Raw genomic sequence first — 17,803 nt, 5'->3', positions numbered from 1 at the left:
TTTTGGCTAAAATGAGGGATGTTGCGTTAAAATAAAACAAATATATACAAAGCTTATTAAACATCTAGAGTAATCTATGATGTTATTCGTCAACACACTACGACTTACGAGTTAAACAATTTAGACTGATCGACTTGTGTAAATCTAACAAACTTATAAAATGCTTATTATTATATGTTATACGTATGAAATAGTTCAATTAATTAGGTAAATGTTATGCAATTGAGTCAATAGGTTCAAACTAAAATAAAAATTACTTTTAAATAGTCATCGCTGAATGACGAAAATACGATTAAATAATAAAAAAAAATTAGTATTGTATAATTGAAACTAAAACCTAGTGTTTGGTGGGGAAGGGGAGGGCTTCATTTCACTATTAATTATAGTGTATGACGTGCGCACCATTATGATTATCCCCATTGTTCTTGAGACGAGAACAAACGATTGACATCTGGGGTGACCCTTAGTGGTTCCTACCCTTGGAATATGAAAGAGAAAGAAGAGAGAGACGACCACAGGTCCACAGCATATTATGATAACTATCATTAATAATCGATGTACTTCTTAATCAACTCTGGACTCTGGAGATCAATGATTGATTAAAAAGTTAAATTTTTAGCGAACTACCTGAAAACCAGTCGCATACGTTTAAAATATCTCCCGGCATATCGCTTTGTTATGGGTCGTCTTGTGTAGGAAGTGAAAACTGTTTAGAATTATAACCCTATAAATCCTTAATTACTAGCAACTTGCAACCGATGTTGAACTAGACTCATTTGTTAAAATACCTCTTAACAGAAGTATAGAGCAACACAACCACTAGTGAAGGAAATAGGTCACTATTTATTCATCAAGTGTAACTCGAGCGTGCTCGCAACCACATCAAGCTCTTCTAGGAAACTGGAAGGAAACACGAGTTGCTTCTGATAAGTGACGATCAACAATTTAATTGCTCTTGTTATTAGTGTTCATAATAAAACGAAATAGTATTTAAATCTTATAAGTAACTGAAGATATTATAAATGTATAAGAGTGTACATTGTAGGTACATACATTAAAATAACATAACACCAATTTACATTTTTTACTTAGGATTAAACTAGAGCATAAAACCAAAATCCTACTACGCATTATACATCAAAAAGTATTCAATTTATATACAAGGCCAAATACCACTCACTCATCGCTACGTTTCAGATACTACGTACGAACTTAAAAATTTGGATCAGTTGTTCCTCTAATGATCTAGATGTAAATTAGAATGGTAAATTAGAATGATTTTTCCGATATTCGTATTTTATTAAAGAGGTAGCAAAACACAAACACAACCAGTTTTTTTGTCTATAGATGGTTGCCAATGTTGTTTGCAGATTATTACAGTAATAGTAGAAATTAGTGTTATTTTTTTTATATAAATGGTTGCTATTGGTTACTTGGGCAGTTCCGGTACAAGCATGCATCAAATCGTCACGTTATGGCCTCGATTGATGAAACTATATCTTAAAACCAAATGTATGTGTGTAGCTTATATACTGAAAATCTACTCAATTTAATTTGAAGAAAATGTTTTAGAGATGTCAGAAAAGTTTAGAGAGTAAGTAGTTTAAACTACGTAAAAAAGTACTTATAACTAGTGCTAAATTCAAACCGTGACTTGCGGTTACCCATATAGGTCGAATTATATCACAGAGCTGGGTACACTGATGCCAATTTGTCCGTGAGCTGAGATACACTTATATTGCTTATATACTATAATATATTAGATTCATAAAAAAAAAAAAAAATACATACTGGCGAAGTCGGGATATTCAGGTAGTATTTGCAATCTAACTGATTATAGTATATTAAATAATGCTGCCTAGATGGACTTTATATTTAATTGAGACCTATTATATTGTTTCGGTTGTTATTTTTTAAAGGGTTTGGCTTTTAAATTATTTCGGAATACGAGTTACGACATGTGTATATATCGGTAATATATTTTTCGATACCTATATAAAATGTATAAATACAGAATATCCCACAACACCATGGCATTATTATATACCTAGTAATATATTACTGTACGTCTGTACAAAAATATTAAAAATTACTCTTACTACAAAGTACAAATTAACTTAAAAGTTAAAAGCATGATTGTTCTAATGTTATAGTTATTGAAAAGAGATTGTTCCCATAATATTGTTAAATATTAATTAGACTAATATAATACTAATGCTGTATCTACGTTGTTCTGGTTAAGAGTATGTAATTTTGAAATATATTGCTCAATACAAACAATTATAATAGTAATAAAAAGTGTTGTAGATAATTAATAATTTTGTTAAATCTTTAGCGGATTTAATATTTAATATTATTTATACACGCTGCTTGGGGACAGGACTGATTTCCCTTATGAAAACTATGATTACAAATTTAATATTTAATAATATTATTAAATATTAATATTGAAAACCATAAAATATTCTAAATAGAAGTAGAATGGTTATAACTCCTAAGTTAGGTACTGGAAAACAAAAAACACAAAACCTATGGTAATTTATATTATAATATGTTTTGATTTGTAAGTGTGTTTATTTTAAAATACAATTAATAAAGGCTCGTCTTCTTCGAATACTTTACAAGACCACCAGTTATGCAAAACTGACCAATATATTTTCTGTTTAGTTCTTTTACATACACGTTTATAGTTATATGTCTATAATAAGTACCGTTGGTAATTTATATCATATGTACATAATAATCTATAGATAATATGCAGACTGCAGAGTATAACAGAAAGAGCTGACAAAAGTTATAACATATTTAATTTATATCTTTGTCAGTTCTTTCTTTTAGACATTGTATACCTATACCTTATGATTCGGTTAACGAACCTAAACATATGCTAGCATGCTAAACTCCTCCATTATATCTTTTAACAATACATTTATTCATATATGGTTATTTGGAATTTTCAAGTAGGTATAGACTATAGGTACATAAAGACCATATTTTGATATACCTACTTTAATTTTTATACAAATTTATGACAGTATTGTTTTTTGGCTATACAAACTTCTGTTTTTCAAATGAAAACTTACTTTTATCAAACTGGTTTTACAGTAAATTATTTATCAGATATTATTTTTGAAAATGTTTACGCGTCTAAATCAAAATTTGAAAAGTAATTTCAGAGTTTTTAAACCTAGAGTAATTTCAGAGTTTATAAACCTAAAGTACTATAGTCTATAAAGGTACCTTATAGTCTTTAATAGTGGCTTTCCGTAAAATATAAAATGAATCTAATATTTAATTAACTTCTTATTGTACTAAGAAATGTTCGCAAGTTATAAAATTTGAATAAATTAATATTAATTAGTAAATAATTACTATAATTTTCAAATTATCATAGCCATATCTTCTATACCTACCTCTTATCGTAAACTGTTATCTTGAGTACTTAAAGTTTATGGACTTAGAATTTAGAAACTACTTGTTTGAATTTTGATTTATACTAATAATTTTCAAAAAATTATTTCTTTGACGATTAACAACAAAATAGGCCAGTGGTTCTCATTAAAAATAAAAAAGTTTGTATTGCCACAGGATACTCTTTAAATTGCATAAAAAAAATCGATGTGTTTGGAAATAAGGTCTTTAAGTATACTTGAAAATTCTAAAAATCAGAATTTGAATAAATTAATTTTGAAACAATAATGGTGTAGGTGAGTGGAAGGAGTTCCGAGTAAGTATGTGAATGTATCATGAAAACGATTAAGTTTGTTTGTCAAATTGTCAAATTTCCTCTTAGGCAATCAATTAAATAATGTATTACTATGTATACAATAGGTCCCTAACAACAATATCGCCATAATTAATAAATTGAGTCTAACTGGTCTTTATTAGGTAAATAATAATTAATTTCCACGTCGAATACATTCCCGTTAACTTAATACTACCTATATAATATGAAAATGAAAATTTATGGTATGCGGATTCGGGATTACAGACGATAAGAGGTGGTAAGTATAAATTGTTTACAAATTTACAATCCGCGATAGTAAGGAAAGCATGAAATAGATAATATTTACTAATTACTTTATGTAAAATTTTAATGAATTTCTATAAATACAACCTAAACACCAAAACACGCACCACTATTTTTAATTTTATTCCGATTTTCATCCAGGTATATCTATTGTTATAGGTAGGTATGGTGTTTAAACTGTCTATACTAATATAGTTATTTTTTAAAAGTTTTTAATTTAGTTGGTGTTTTGTTGAATTTTACTAAAATATACTCAACTTTGTTGATACTACACAAATATAACAATATATGCGTCCTAAAAATATTCGTATTTTTTTTGGGCAATAATCGTAAAAAGAATTGTTAAAATATGCAAAAATATCAATAATAAAAATAAAAAACACGTAACAAAAATATTTCAATTATAATAATATGCGTGTACGTAGGTAATGAATTCATATTGTGCATAAAATTAAAAATGTCTAAATATTATTTTAACTATTCCGCCTTTCAGTTTTTACTCCCTAATATTTATACGTACAATTTATTTTGGTAGGTACTTGCGACAAGTTAACGATCAGTATGACATGAACTTTCGTTTCCTTCAAAACACGCTACATTTTCCTTGCTGACCTTGTTCAAAGCAGTGATGTATTACGTGATAAAATATTAAGTTTAATTTTGTAAAAATTTACATAAACATAAAATAAATCTGAAAAAGTAGGTAATTAAGTTACCACTTAGCAGCTACCAACCACCGTGCAAAAATAAAATAAAATAAAAAAATTAATGACGTATCAATATTTCTCTTTTTTAAAAATATAATTGAATAGTATAGCTTAATATGTAAACCTAATATAAAAAATAAAAAGACGCGTAGTTTTTACAACGTAGATGTCTTTTGAATATTTATTTTATAATCTAAGTTTTAAATTTATATTTTCCTTTAGTGAGGTTATTCTTGTCTTCTTTCGGTAGGTGTTAAAATTGCCAAAACACTGCAAAAATCGATTAAAATAATCGCTTAACCATACTTATATTATGTAATATAAATATTATGTATTAAATCATAGGAGATATAAATTTAAGTACAAAAGACCACATAATACGTCATTTATTACAATGCAACATGACGTAAATTATCGCATTTTTCTAAAAATTTCAAAGTAATAGGTAATTAAAAAATAGATTATTTGTGCGTTTAAACCACGGACTTAGATAAAATGGACTGGAAACAAATAGCTTATCAGTAGCCACGAATGTTAAGTGCGGGGAGTCGCAATATTGGGGACCCAGAGTTTACAACGCCATCTGTATAAAACATGGACTAAGATACAAAATGTGAAGCCAATTAATAAAACCACCGGTAGCTCTGAAAACATTAGGTAAGTACCCAGTATTCTTATCTATGGTGGGACTTTTGGCACCTATAATACTGAGGATATTTTATGATATTATTGCCTAGTAATAATAAAGTAGGTTGAATTAATTTTTTCCTAAAACATTGCATTTGAAAATGTTATTGTGTGTATAAAATATTATAATATTATACTTTAAAAGTTTCAAGTACCTACGAGTATTATTTTTAAATTACAAAAAAATAACTAAAATTGTTATTCTTTGTTTGAATGTCGTCCAATTTGAACTTAAAATGTCTATTAAAAAAACGGTATTTATATATTTTTTAGATTTCTTGGTTACAGTATAAACTACTTATGAGAATGCTTGTTTTTAATTTCCAATCATTAGCTATGAAATAGAACATTTTATAAATTTGAAACAGCATAATAATTTATAATATATCGAGATTTTGTTAAAATTTGAACTTTAAATACTTATAAAAAAAATATGCATATGGATTTTTAATATTTATCAACTACTATTATAGCAACTTATGAGGAAGCTTGTAATTAATTTTCAAGCATTTTGAACCAACAAAAAATATTATTGACATTTATAAAAAAAAAAAATTAAAAACCAAATGTAATCTCAAAAATAATCAAAATATTATTAAAATTGTATCATCTATAGAAAATGATAAAATAAACATTTGGTGGAAATTCCAAGTAGGTACCTACAGTTGATAGTTTTTTAAATACAACAAAATAAGAATATCGTTCTATGAGAATTTGTTGGTTTACGGGTGAATATACACTCATAACTTCCTAACTAACCGGTGACGAGTTTTATCAAAATTCTTACTTAAGACGTTCCGAAATAATATTGTCGTTTTACACTCAACTTTTTTTTTTAATTTCCACCATCAAACATTTATGAGGAACCTTGCATTAAATTATAAATTTTTTTTGACTAAGTGAAAAACTTTTTATCAAAAATAATAACGTAATCGAATTATATTATATTATATTATATTATCAAACTTGTCCTGACTGACTCGCTGACTGATAAATGTAGAGCCTTAAACAATGATAAACTTGCAATTTCCAAAATTCGCATTTTAAAGTGGTGCTCGCAGCTCGCACAAGTATATTTTCGAGGTTCAAGAAGATCGATGAAAATTGTTAAACACCATAACACCGAATATTAAATAACGAATTGAGCAAAGTTTAAATCATATGAGTTGGCATTATAAAGAAGTCCACGAGATCTGCTATAGGTAGGTATTATAATAGGATTATCTCAAAGTAGGTTCATGCAGCACTAACCGCTTTGCTGTACTGTAGGTGTCGAGTTATCATAGAGTAAGTCACTGTAATGTATGTGTCACATTTGAATTATGTTCATCATAAATCATTGCACACGAAAACGATTCTGAGTGAAGATTGGTTGGAATAAGGTAACCTAATCTGACAAACCGTCAGTCTAAATTACGCCAAGTATACTTCATGTTTTGATTTTTGATATTGCTATTAACGTAATTTATTTAAATATGAATATTACGGCAGATTGGTTTGATTCATTTTTTTTAAATCAAGAAAACATTGCATTTATCATATTATTAACACCTATTATAATAAAATAAATTTTTATAATTTAATGGTTATTAACTTTTGAATTATATTTTCCATTAAACAGTGTAAATAAGTTCGTTGTATATTTAGGCAATAATAATTTAATAATAATTTAAATCTTTTGAAAATATCATTATGTATACATAAAATATAATAATATACGTAAAAGCTAAGTCCCCGCAAAGTATTATTAATATTTTGAATTACAACAAAATAATTAAAAATTTTAATTTTTCGTGTAAATATTTAATTTTGCCCAATTTTGAATTTGAAATGTCTACAAAAAAAATTGTATTTAAATAGTAATTAAATTTTTTGTTTCAGTATAAACACTTATGAAGTACCTTGTAAAACCAAGTCAAAGCTACAACAATTGAATATTTTATCCATTTTTAAGTTATTAACAATTGAATATTTTTTACATTTTAAGTTTTTAACAATATAATAATAAAATTAGAAAATGTTCGTGATGTTGACGAATTTCGTCAAAATTTGAACTTCAAATGGTTATGAAAAAAAACCTTGCTCGTATATCTTTAATATTTTTAAATAGATTTTATAACAACTTATAAGGTACATGTTTTAAATTTTTACCTTTTTAAACAATTTAACATTTTTTTATTGATATTTCTTGAAAATATCTTATGTATTTTGTCTAGCTCAAAATGGTCAAAATATTTTAAGACTATACCATAAATACAGAAATTGTTATATAAAAGTTTGGTGAAAATTCCAGTTATCTACAGATATTCGTTTTTGAATAACAATAAAATAAAATAATCGATAATGTCAAAATCTAGTTTTGAGTAAAAATTTCCTTTTTCCCCAAATTTTTTCTCAACTATTAAGAAAAGTACTGGTACACATAAATTTTACCTCCAAAAGTATTAATTAGTTTCACTTTGCCTACCAGAAAATATATTTAAGTTGATTACAATAACACTTTTTATAATAAACTGTTTAAACATACCTTCGCGAAAAAAACCCATTGTAGAATCAATGCATTCATCGTTTCGTTCGGAATCTAATAGTTGTAGCTTTGTTTTACTGTTTTAGTGACTTATTTATAATAATAACCTATATATTATGTAGAATTTAGGATGGAATTAACTCATAGTACATCACATTATATCTATAGTCAGCGAACTAGTAAAGGTACAGAAATATTGGATAAATAATATTTTCCTATGTGTCTTGCATATTTTATTATCATAATTAAACTTTAATAATAATGTTTTAAAACATACAAAGTATTGGTTAAAAAAAATATTTTCAATCATTACTTATTATTTAACATAAAATGGTTATTGACTAATTTAAGTATATAACCTATATCTAGTACTTATTTTATACTATTTTCAATGAGCAGAAACACTGCTGTAGCTAGAAAATATTTAAGTAAACATCGGTACATAACGTGTAAAAAAAATTAAACTTGGTAGTAACTAGGTTTCATCTTAGATAAAGTAATAAAAACATTTACATTTTTATAATTTTTGGGACTTGTAAATAGTTGACATTATGCTTAATTTTATTTTTGAACTGTTTGCATAGGCATGTGACATATTTTTATAAGTTGTATCAATCAATACTAGTAACAGTGGTAACTAATTTTAAATTAAAATTACCATCGCCGTAATTAAAATTACTCACTTTCATATTCTAGTATTTATTTTCATAAACAAAAGGAGTATACCTAATTTAAACAGCCAACTGATTTTATTTTTATATTTTCAAATCTGTACTAATTGTATTTTAATTAAAATTTGTAATTATAGAATCTTGATTGCACAAAATAATTATTTAAATTTATTACAATATAAAATTATAATATAAATGTAATATATGTACTACATAATATTGAAAGCATAGAAAAGCGTTGAAAATTAATTGCTTGGTTACATGCTTTTTCTTAATAACGTTTATTAAGGTAGGGGTTTTCTGTATTGCATTTCTGGTCGTCGACGAAACTGGATCAGAATTAGTTGGATACAATGATCACATTTCTAGACAATTTACAAGTTTGCAATCACACCACTGCCGTACATAATTACATCACAATATATTAAGAATAGACACAGGTAGGTCTACAGCAGTAAGCAGAGACTAGAGTACTAAACATTACGAATTACACTGTACGGACATTTCAACATTTGCTAACCAATGAACCAATATTTTTTGGCCCATGATAAAAATAATATAGGTATAATGTTTATTATATTGAGAACGCTTTCACCCTAGGCATTGGTTTAGGTACTCCACCGACATTTTAAATAGTATATCTATGACGTCCCGTATTATCTTTGTTGTATAATTAAGAAACGCTTTAAAAATATCGTATAATAATTTATGAGTTTTTAGTTGTATACCAGCTATCAAGAAAACGAACCCACGACAGTGGTGTAGCTAAATAGCCTATTCAGGACGCCGTGTGATCATAACTTTTTAATTGATTGTTGTAAAATGCATAAAAAAAAACGTCATACAATTTTCACGAGATGCCGAAAAATGGACTCATCTACAAAACTGTTTTACTTCCTGATCTACGTCGATATAGAACGACGTTGCAGGTTAGGCATTAGATATATGTTGTGAATATATAAATATATTACACGTCATATTACATAATAATTTATACCGCACTTCTGTTGTAAGACGTACCTATGTTTTTTTTCCATCACCAGATAATTTTTTTCGTATGATTGAGTTGGAACTAAATAAATTAAAATAAATTTAGTTATTGTTTTATGGTTTGTTATATTTATTATCGTTATGCTATTCCGTATTTGTCCATGAAACTCGGTAAGTCATCTTGGATCGTAAAATGGACACGAACTCAGAAGTTAGAACATTATATTGTACCTATACAGGGTGATTCGCCAAGCATGATCATCCCCTTTTTGTCTTCAATATAATGCAGTTGTTCAAAATCTGATTTTTTGGATTTTTAGATATATTTTTAGTTACCCGGTGTGCAATGTGGTGACTTTAACTACTGGGAGATGTTTTGTTAAGGTTACAAAACAAACGTTACAATACGCAGTTATATAGAAGTTAAATGAATATTACGTTTGCGTACTTAATATTATTACATCGCTAAGTATACACATATTGAACATGCATGCGATAAAACATTTTAACTCAGCAAATACATTACAATATTTGAAATTGTTAACTAAGACGTTTAATAGATATCATTTTGGAATTTCATAAGGATGTTACAGAGTGATATCTAATTAGGTGCTCAAAGTGAGTTAAGTTAACATACTTAACATTATAACGTCGCTATGTATACTTATTTTTAATACGCATGTGAAATATCATTTTAACGTAGCAAATACATTACAATAGTCGAAATCTGTGACATTTCAATATTTCATCATTAAAACGTTTAATAGATATTATTTAGCGATGTCTTAATAAGGTTACAGTTTAACATCTACCCCGCAGTGGCTGCACACTGCACTGCTATCAGACATCAGGTACGCTTCAAACGAATGCAAGGTATACTGTAGCTGGTAATATACTTAAATACGTAGTATACATATATCCTACGATTATACGCTATAGTATTATTATTAACTATTAAGATGTCCAGTCCGTGATCCCAGTTATGTCACCAGAAAGTATTACAGTGTAACACTATAATAATTATTATAAGTTATAAGAGGTCACAAATCCAGCGTGATACTGTGATCCAGTGAACAGTCCAAATATTATAGCTGTTGGCTGTATGAGACTATTTTAGGATAGCTAATAGCAATATTCTATATCTATTAATAGTTATATTGGTAAGTTCCTATAATGAACATCACATAGAAGATGAAATTGTGTCGATTGTGACATTCACTTGGAAGGGCGGGGGCGGGCTATACTGCAATAACAAATAATTATTGGTATTTCCAGTAATTGCATGATAATGCTCATGAAAGACCCTCGCTCTTTTTACGCGCGTTCATTTTTCTTTGTGAATTTGATATAGCCACATCACACGTTTTAATCTTACGAGCGTCATTGCTCCGAAGTCCGGTTATAGACATGAGAGTACCTACAATACGCGAATGTGCTTTCGAAATTAATTAACATTGTTTAAATCACAAGAGTTGAAGACTGCAAGACGCGAGTGTGCTTTCGATTACCTGATTAACATATTGTAAAATCATGGCTGAAAAACAGGTAAATATATATTTTAATATCGTATTTTGATTATAATTTATTATGAATATATATTTTAATGGCATTATTAATTATATATCAAGAACCATTTAGAACTATTTAAGAAATTTTTAACTTATTTAGTTCTTGCATGAATACCTAGGAAATTTTATTAAAAATTATGAATAATTATTGTCTATTATGTAGGTACTGAAGGTACTAGGTGCTGAAGCATTTAGAAGTGTTTTGTGTAGATCACTGAATCAAATTTAAATTCGTATTATTTAATTAGTAGGTACCTAATTTATATCAACTCTTAGAAGTTACCTAGGTGTGAAAGTATGGTTTCTTAATAACTAAATAATAAAATAAGTAAAAGGAATTACATGAATTACTTAATATTATATTTAGTTAGATATTATAGTTATAACTTTTACCTACCAATTATTATTATTTGTTTTACAACATTTGACTGCAAGTATAAAAAGTCTGTAACTTAAATTATTTATCATTTAATTTAATACAATTTTATTGATAAACTATAAGATTATAAGATACCTTGGTACATTTTATTTAAAATATTAGTTTTCAAGATGTTTTATGTTTCTCATAAATATGCCATATACTACTCACATTTCATAAACAATTGCCTATAATATTATTTTCAGTGGGTAGTTGGCCTATTTGAAGAAGAAAATAAATTTTCAGTGATACCCAGTAATTGGATTGTACAACTAGGTAACACTACATTTTGTCAGTGGCCTAAAAAGCGTATTACAGATACAATGATAATAAATTATGAAAATCCAACTAAAGATTGGCAACCATTCCCTGTAAAAATAATTGAACAATATTGTAAGTTACATACCTACCTATTTAATTATTTATTTAATACCTACCTATTAAAATATTTGCATTACTTAAAAATGTATGTATTTCCAATGTTGTTTTCATGTGTATATTTTTATTAAGGAAATATATTAGGTACCTATTTAAAGTTATCATTTATGTATAGCTACTTATGAGCAAGCTTCAAAAAGAGAAAAAGAAATATTTTTACAATCTTCTGAATCAGATCAAAGTGTAGGAAGAGGGAAACGCAAAAGAAAAATGAAATTTAAAAGAAATGATGCCCATAGTGATGATAGTGACACTGGTAATCTTTTTATTTTAAATTTGACATAATATTATTATGGTCAGGAACTTAAGGAGTATGATTTGTATAGGTTGATTCATTAACATTAAAAAAAAAAAAAAACACTAGCATTTAACATAAAGTTAAATTTGTTATTAAAATTTGGCTTTATTTATTTGCCATAATACAATTTCCATTTTCTAATAATGTATATTATGTTTTTAAATTTGATTTCTGTACTAGGTATAAAGTAGACTACCAAAATAATTTATTTTTATTAGGTAATGAAAGTTGTATTAAGGTTTTAACTCTCCGATTGGCCAAGATACATGTCAATTTAATAATCAAAATGTATGAATACAATTTTTCTTTGTTATTTACTCTTAAATAGATAGTAGTGCAGCACTAACTCCAATAAAAGTTATGAAGGACCTAAACCAAACCACAATTACTGAAAATAAATTGGACACATTATTTAAAACCCCCTTAAATTTAGATGCTGAACCGTTTGTAGCAAGTACTTCATCTACTAATAATATTGTTTCAGGTATTTTTTTAAAATAATTTACTAAGCGTAATTAGCTCAAACTAATTAAATCTATAATGTACGCCCCAAAAAATTAAATACTATACAATTTAAATGTGTAATTAAAAAATATCATTGATTTTGTTCTGTATTCACAGCGGCCATGCAGATATTATATAACGAATCAAGCAATGATAATATTTTTAACATAAATACTTTTGAATCTGGTGATAATCATAGTAACATTATTATTGATAATTTACATGATCAGCCTACTGATGACACTTCAAATCTATCTATTAATTATAGAGGTAGGTAATGGTAACAAGAAAATTTAATAAATAAATAGTTAATTTAATAACATTGTTGATGTTACACAGATAATATTGTAAACGATAATAATATGATTTCAAAAATATTGGAAAATGTTGTTGCTATACATGCATATGTAAAACGACATGATGCAAGATTGGATAAAATTGAAAAATTTTTACAGGAAAACAGCTATAGTAGCTATAAATGTGAAAAGAATAAAGTTTTTGATGATGATTTTATAGTACTATTTCCTATGAAAGATATAGAGGCTATTACTAGTATTAATGATAAAATAAAAACTGACCCAACATTTGAATCTCAAATGGTAATATATTTTTTTTTTCAATTAATAGAAATAAATATAAATTGTTTGTATTATAGAGAGCTTTCATTAAGACAATTGGAGGAACTGATACAAAAAATTTTACGAAACGTGTATTGCATAGATTATTCACAAATGAATTGTCATCAAAATGTTCATGGACAGGCTTTAAATCAAATTTCAGATTAGAAAATTTAATGTTGATTGAGATTATGAAAGGTAATTCTCTAATTGAATTACTTATTTAACAAATATTTTATAATACTACATTCAAATAAGAACTTACTTAGTAAATAGATAAATTAGTTTGTAACTGAATTGTTAAGGAATTACATACTTGTATGTAGCTTATGGTTAGATCAAACAAGTTGGTGGCTTCAAAATCCAATCCCTGATTATGAGATTGAGATACAAGAAGAAAATATTTTTATTAATTAACATATTATAGAAACAACAAAAATCAGAATAATTTCATTAAGTAAACTATATTTATTATGCACGAATGGTTATAAGCATAATAAATATAGTGATTATGTAACTTAATTTACCTTAACACAAAGTTATAGCCATGGTAGGTTAGAGATTAAATTTAAAGATATTATATTTTCAAAGCTGATTGAATGTAAACAATTATTGTTTTATTTAAATAAATTATATAAAATATTTTAACAACCCATTCGATACATACAACTATTATTGTTTTTTTTTTTTTTTAGAAATATCAAGAATTAATTTTAAAGGAACAGATATTTTATTCGAAAATCATGTAAAGGACTGGTTTAGACATGGTGCTCAACGTGTTTTGAGAGATAAACTAAAAACCAGTATCATAGGTAATTCAAAATATAATTTATTTATTGTTTTCATACTAACATAAAATACTCAAAATCACATTCCTGCCAATCCTACCAAATAATTGTTTATTTAGTTTACCATCATAGAATAATTAATATACATTTTTAAATTAAAATTAATATTTTTTACCTTGTATTATCATCTAACTGTATTATTGTTAATTGCATGCATAGGCGAAAATAGGGGGAGGGGCCTTTACAAGCTAAGCCCTCCCAAAAATGTCCATAGCCCCCCCCCCCCCCCAAACATTTCCTATATTTTTGTTTTAAGCTTATTCAATATTATAAAAGTAAGGCTTTAGCCCCCCCCCTCCCCAAATCCCAAACCCTATTTGCGCCTGTGATTGCATGTAATTAATATTTATTTTAATATGAATGGTTCTTAATATTCAATAATGCTTTTAATATTTCAGGCATAATATTATTGTTTATTGTATAATTAATACATATTTATGTCATGTTTTAGATTAAGAAAACAAAGTCCGTTGGGTGTATGTCAAGACGACATTTTATTCGGCACATTCAAAGCCAAATAAAATTATCAACTGCAAGACCTACAGAAAAATATAATGCTACCAAAAAAATATTATCTACAAATATATCGTTAAAAAGTGAGTCTATAAATATTGAATCTACAGAATTTGGGGCCAATATTCTAGACATTCCCCTTATTGATACCAGTATAATACAGCCATCCACATGCATCTATAATAGTACAAATGATTGTAAATCTAATTGTTGTGATGAAAGTATTGAAAAATATACATTTATTGAGGATTTCAAAAACTTAATTTCTAAGTATCATGTATCACACAACTTTATTAATGAATTACTACCTTTATTAAGAAATGAAGGACTTGAGTACCTACCAGAAAATGCCAGAACTCTGTTAAATACACCATCTCATCAGAGAGTCATTGAAGTTCATCCGGGTTCATATCTTCATTTTGGAATTGAAAAAATGCTCACTCCAATACTTCTTGAATTTTTTGATAATTTGAGTAATACATCTGCTATAAAATTAGCTTTCAACATTGATGGTCTTCCTATATCAAAAAGCTCTAAATCTTGTTTTTGGCCCATTTTAGTAGCAATTGAAAATGTTAAAATATTATCAAAATTGGTTGTACCTGTTGGGATATATTATGCCAAATATAAAAAACCTAATTCAGTTTTTGATTTTCTTAATAACTTTACATCAGAAATGAATTATTTGATAAAGAATGGATTAAATATAAATGGAAAAATATTCATGTTTGAAATATCACAAGTGGTCTGCGATGCACCTGCAAAGGCATTTATTCTTAACGTCAAAGGACATAATGCTTATCACGGCTGTAGTTCTTGTACAGACGAAGGTTCATTTATTAACAATCGAATGAGTTTTAACAACTTGAATTCTTCTCTAAGAACCGATAAATCATTTCGTGACAAGTCTGACGAAGACTATCATAAAGGTAATAGTCCATTAGAACAATTTGAAATTGACATTACATCTACGGTTGTGCTTGACTACATGCATTGCGTATGTCTGGGAGTAATGAAAAGAATCCTTATTTTCTGGTTGAAAGGACCTAAGCATGTTAGATTTTATAATCCTGATATTAATACTATTTCAACAGAACTATTAAATTTACACAGTATGTTTCCTTCAGAATTTTGTAGATTACCTAGATCATTAGAAGAAATTGAATTTTGGAAAGCAACAGAATTCAGATCATTTCTTCTATACACTGGGCCAATAGTGTTAAGAGGAAGACTAAAAAAAAAGTTTTACACTCATTATCTACATTTTCATACTGCAATCCGCCTTCTTATTTCCAGTGAAACTTGTTTTATTTACAATGATTTGGCCAATACGTTATTACGAACATTTGTCGATGATTATTCTAATTTGTACGGTAGGGAATATATTAGTTATAACGTCCATAATCTAATTCATCTATCCAATTTTGTAAAAAATCACGGGCCTCTTGATTCATTTAGTTCATTTAAATTTGAAAATTATCTACAATTCGTTAAAAAAAGTTTAAAAAACTCTAAGTATCCGTTACAAGATATATATAATCGCGTAATAGAACACAGATATGTTCAAATAAATGTGATAAAAAAAAATACATATCCCATTTTTAAAAAAGAAATATTAAACTATGATGATTTTTATAAGTATAACCCATTTATAACATATTATGAATCTATGATTACAGAACAATTTATAATAAGTTCGACCAAATCAAAAGACAAATACTTTATTTTATACGACAAAAGTATAGTTTTTGTGCAACAGATTAAAAAACATTTAAGTGGTGAAGTTATATTAGAAGTATGTAAATTTAATAGATCTTTTCAAATGTCAAATAACCCAATTTGTTCAACTACTGTTGGCTGTTTTTATGTAATTACTGATAACATTTCTATTCAATTTGAGATTAAATTAGATCAAATAAAATTTAAATGTTTTTTTATTCCAACTTCTGATTCCAAAGCTGTGGTTATAAGTTTGTTACACACATGTACCAAATAATTAATAAATTACTTTATTTTATAATAATATATTAAATATTTAAATAAAATTTAATTATATTTTATCTGTGGTGTATAATAATTTTTATATTTGTATACAATACCCATTACCCATTATTATGTAAACGTTGATTATTATTATTTTTATCATTCCTGGAATAGATTCCAATTTCCAACTTTATTATTCATTTATTTTATGTATAATTTGTTTTTATAAATATTAATTTATGTATTACCTTGTTAACTATTTATCATTTCAAATAATTAATGATAACATTTCTGTTTAATCTAAGATTAAATTAGATCAAATAAAATGTAAATGTTTTTTTATTCCAACTTCTGGTTTAAAAGCTGTGGTTATAAGTTTGTTACACATATTATATAATAATTAATACATAACTTTATTTTATAATAATACATTAAATCAATTAATTTAATTATACTTTATCAGTTGTGTATAATAATTTTTATATTTGGGTATTGGGTATACAATACCCAATACCCATTACCATATTATGTATAAGTACTTTGATTATTATTATTTTTATTATTCCTGTAATAGTTTCTAATTGCAATATGCTTACCTACTTTGTTATTAATTTCTTTTATGTATAATTTGTTTTTATAAATATTCATTTATGTATTTCTTTATTAATTATAAAATAATAAATAAATAATTAATATTGTACTACTACAAATTAATACAAGTGTTTTGTTAAATTAATTATTTAATGTAAAAATATTTTTACTTATTCAGATTTTGTTTTCAATAAAAAAAAAATTGTTTTTAATGTTTGTGTATTATATTATTTAGTTATTGAGTATTTTTGTTCCTTTCCTACATTAGTATACCTACTATTTATTTTTAAGAAAATACTTAATATATTTCATACATACCCAAAGGGTAAGTTATAAATAAAAAAACGATCGATGGTGTAAACTGGATTAAAATATTGATATTATTGATATTGATAAGATGTTCATTTGCGATA

At 26.4% G+C, this 17,803-nt stretch overlaps 2 protein-coding genes across 5 annotated transcripts; both read left to right on the top strand.

Annotated features, from left to right (window-relative positions):
- Positions 1-10,079: 10,079 nt before the first annotated feature.
- Positions 10,080-16,616, top strand: LOC132941229 (uncharacterized). 4 transcript variants are annotated; one of them, XM_061009177.1, is made up of 10 exons: positions 10,080-11,157; positions 11,805-11,991; positions 12,152-12,292; positions 12,663-12,818; positions 12,956-13,108; positions 13,178-13,437; positions 13,494-13,653; positions 14,151-14,267; positions 14,755-14,899; positions 16,496-16,616. In XM_061009177.1, exons 1-9 carry the CDS (start codon positions 11,143-11,145, stop codon positions 14,757-14,759), a joined length of 1,194 nt encoding a protein of 397 aa, XP_060865160.1. In that variant the 5' UTR covers positions 10,080-11,142; the 3' UTR covers positions 14,760-14,899; positions 16,496-16,616. The 4 variants fall into 4 exon arrangements, with proteins under 4 accessions (XP_060865160.1, XP_060865161.1, XP_060865162.1 ...); XM_061009178.1 differs by lacking the exon at positions 16,496-16,616 and adding an exon at positions 15,944-16,046; XM_061009179.1 differs by lacking the exon at positions 16,496-16,616 and adding an exon at positions 15,491-15,632.
- LOC132941231 (uncharacterized) lies at positions 15,644-16,926 on the top strand. Its single transcript, XM_061009181.1, has one exon. It carries the CDS (start codon positions 15,667-15,669, stop codon positions 16,810-16,812), a length of 1,146 nt encoding a protein of 381 aa, XP_060865164.1. The 5' UTR covers positions 15,644-15,666; the 3' UTR covers positions 16,813-16,926.
- The last annotated feature ends 877 nt before the right edge of the window (positions 16,927-17,803 follow it).

Source organism: Metopolophium dirhodum, chromosome 3, assembly GCF_019925205.1.
Source record: "Metopolophium dirhodum isolate CAU chromosome 3, ASM1992520v1, whole genome shotgun sequence".
NCBI lineage: Eukaryota > Metazoa > Arthropoda > Insecta > Hemiptera > Aphididae > Metopolophium > Metopolophium dirhodum.
This window is presented reverse-complemented; position numbering and strand designations above follow the sequence as displayed.

Bases quoted from the DNA above. Each gene is read 5' to 3' on its own strand.
- LOC132941229 (XM_061009177.1), top strand. The intron at 13,438-13,493 runs GTAATATATTTT...TTTGTATTATAG, and splicing joins CAACATTTGAATCTCAAATG to AGAGCTTTCATTAAGACAAT. The intron at 13,654-14,150 runs GTAATTCTCTAA...TTTTTTTTTTAG, and splicing joins GTTGATTGAGATTATGAAAG to AAATATCAAGAATTAATTTT.
- LOC132941231 (XM_061009181.1), top strand. From the start codon at position 15,667: ATGAGTTTTAACAACTTGAATTCTTCTCTAAGAACCGATAAATCATTT.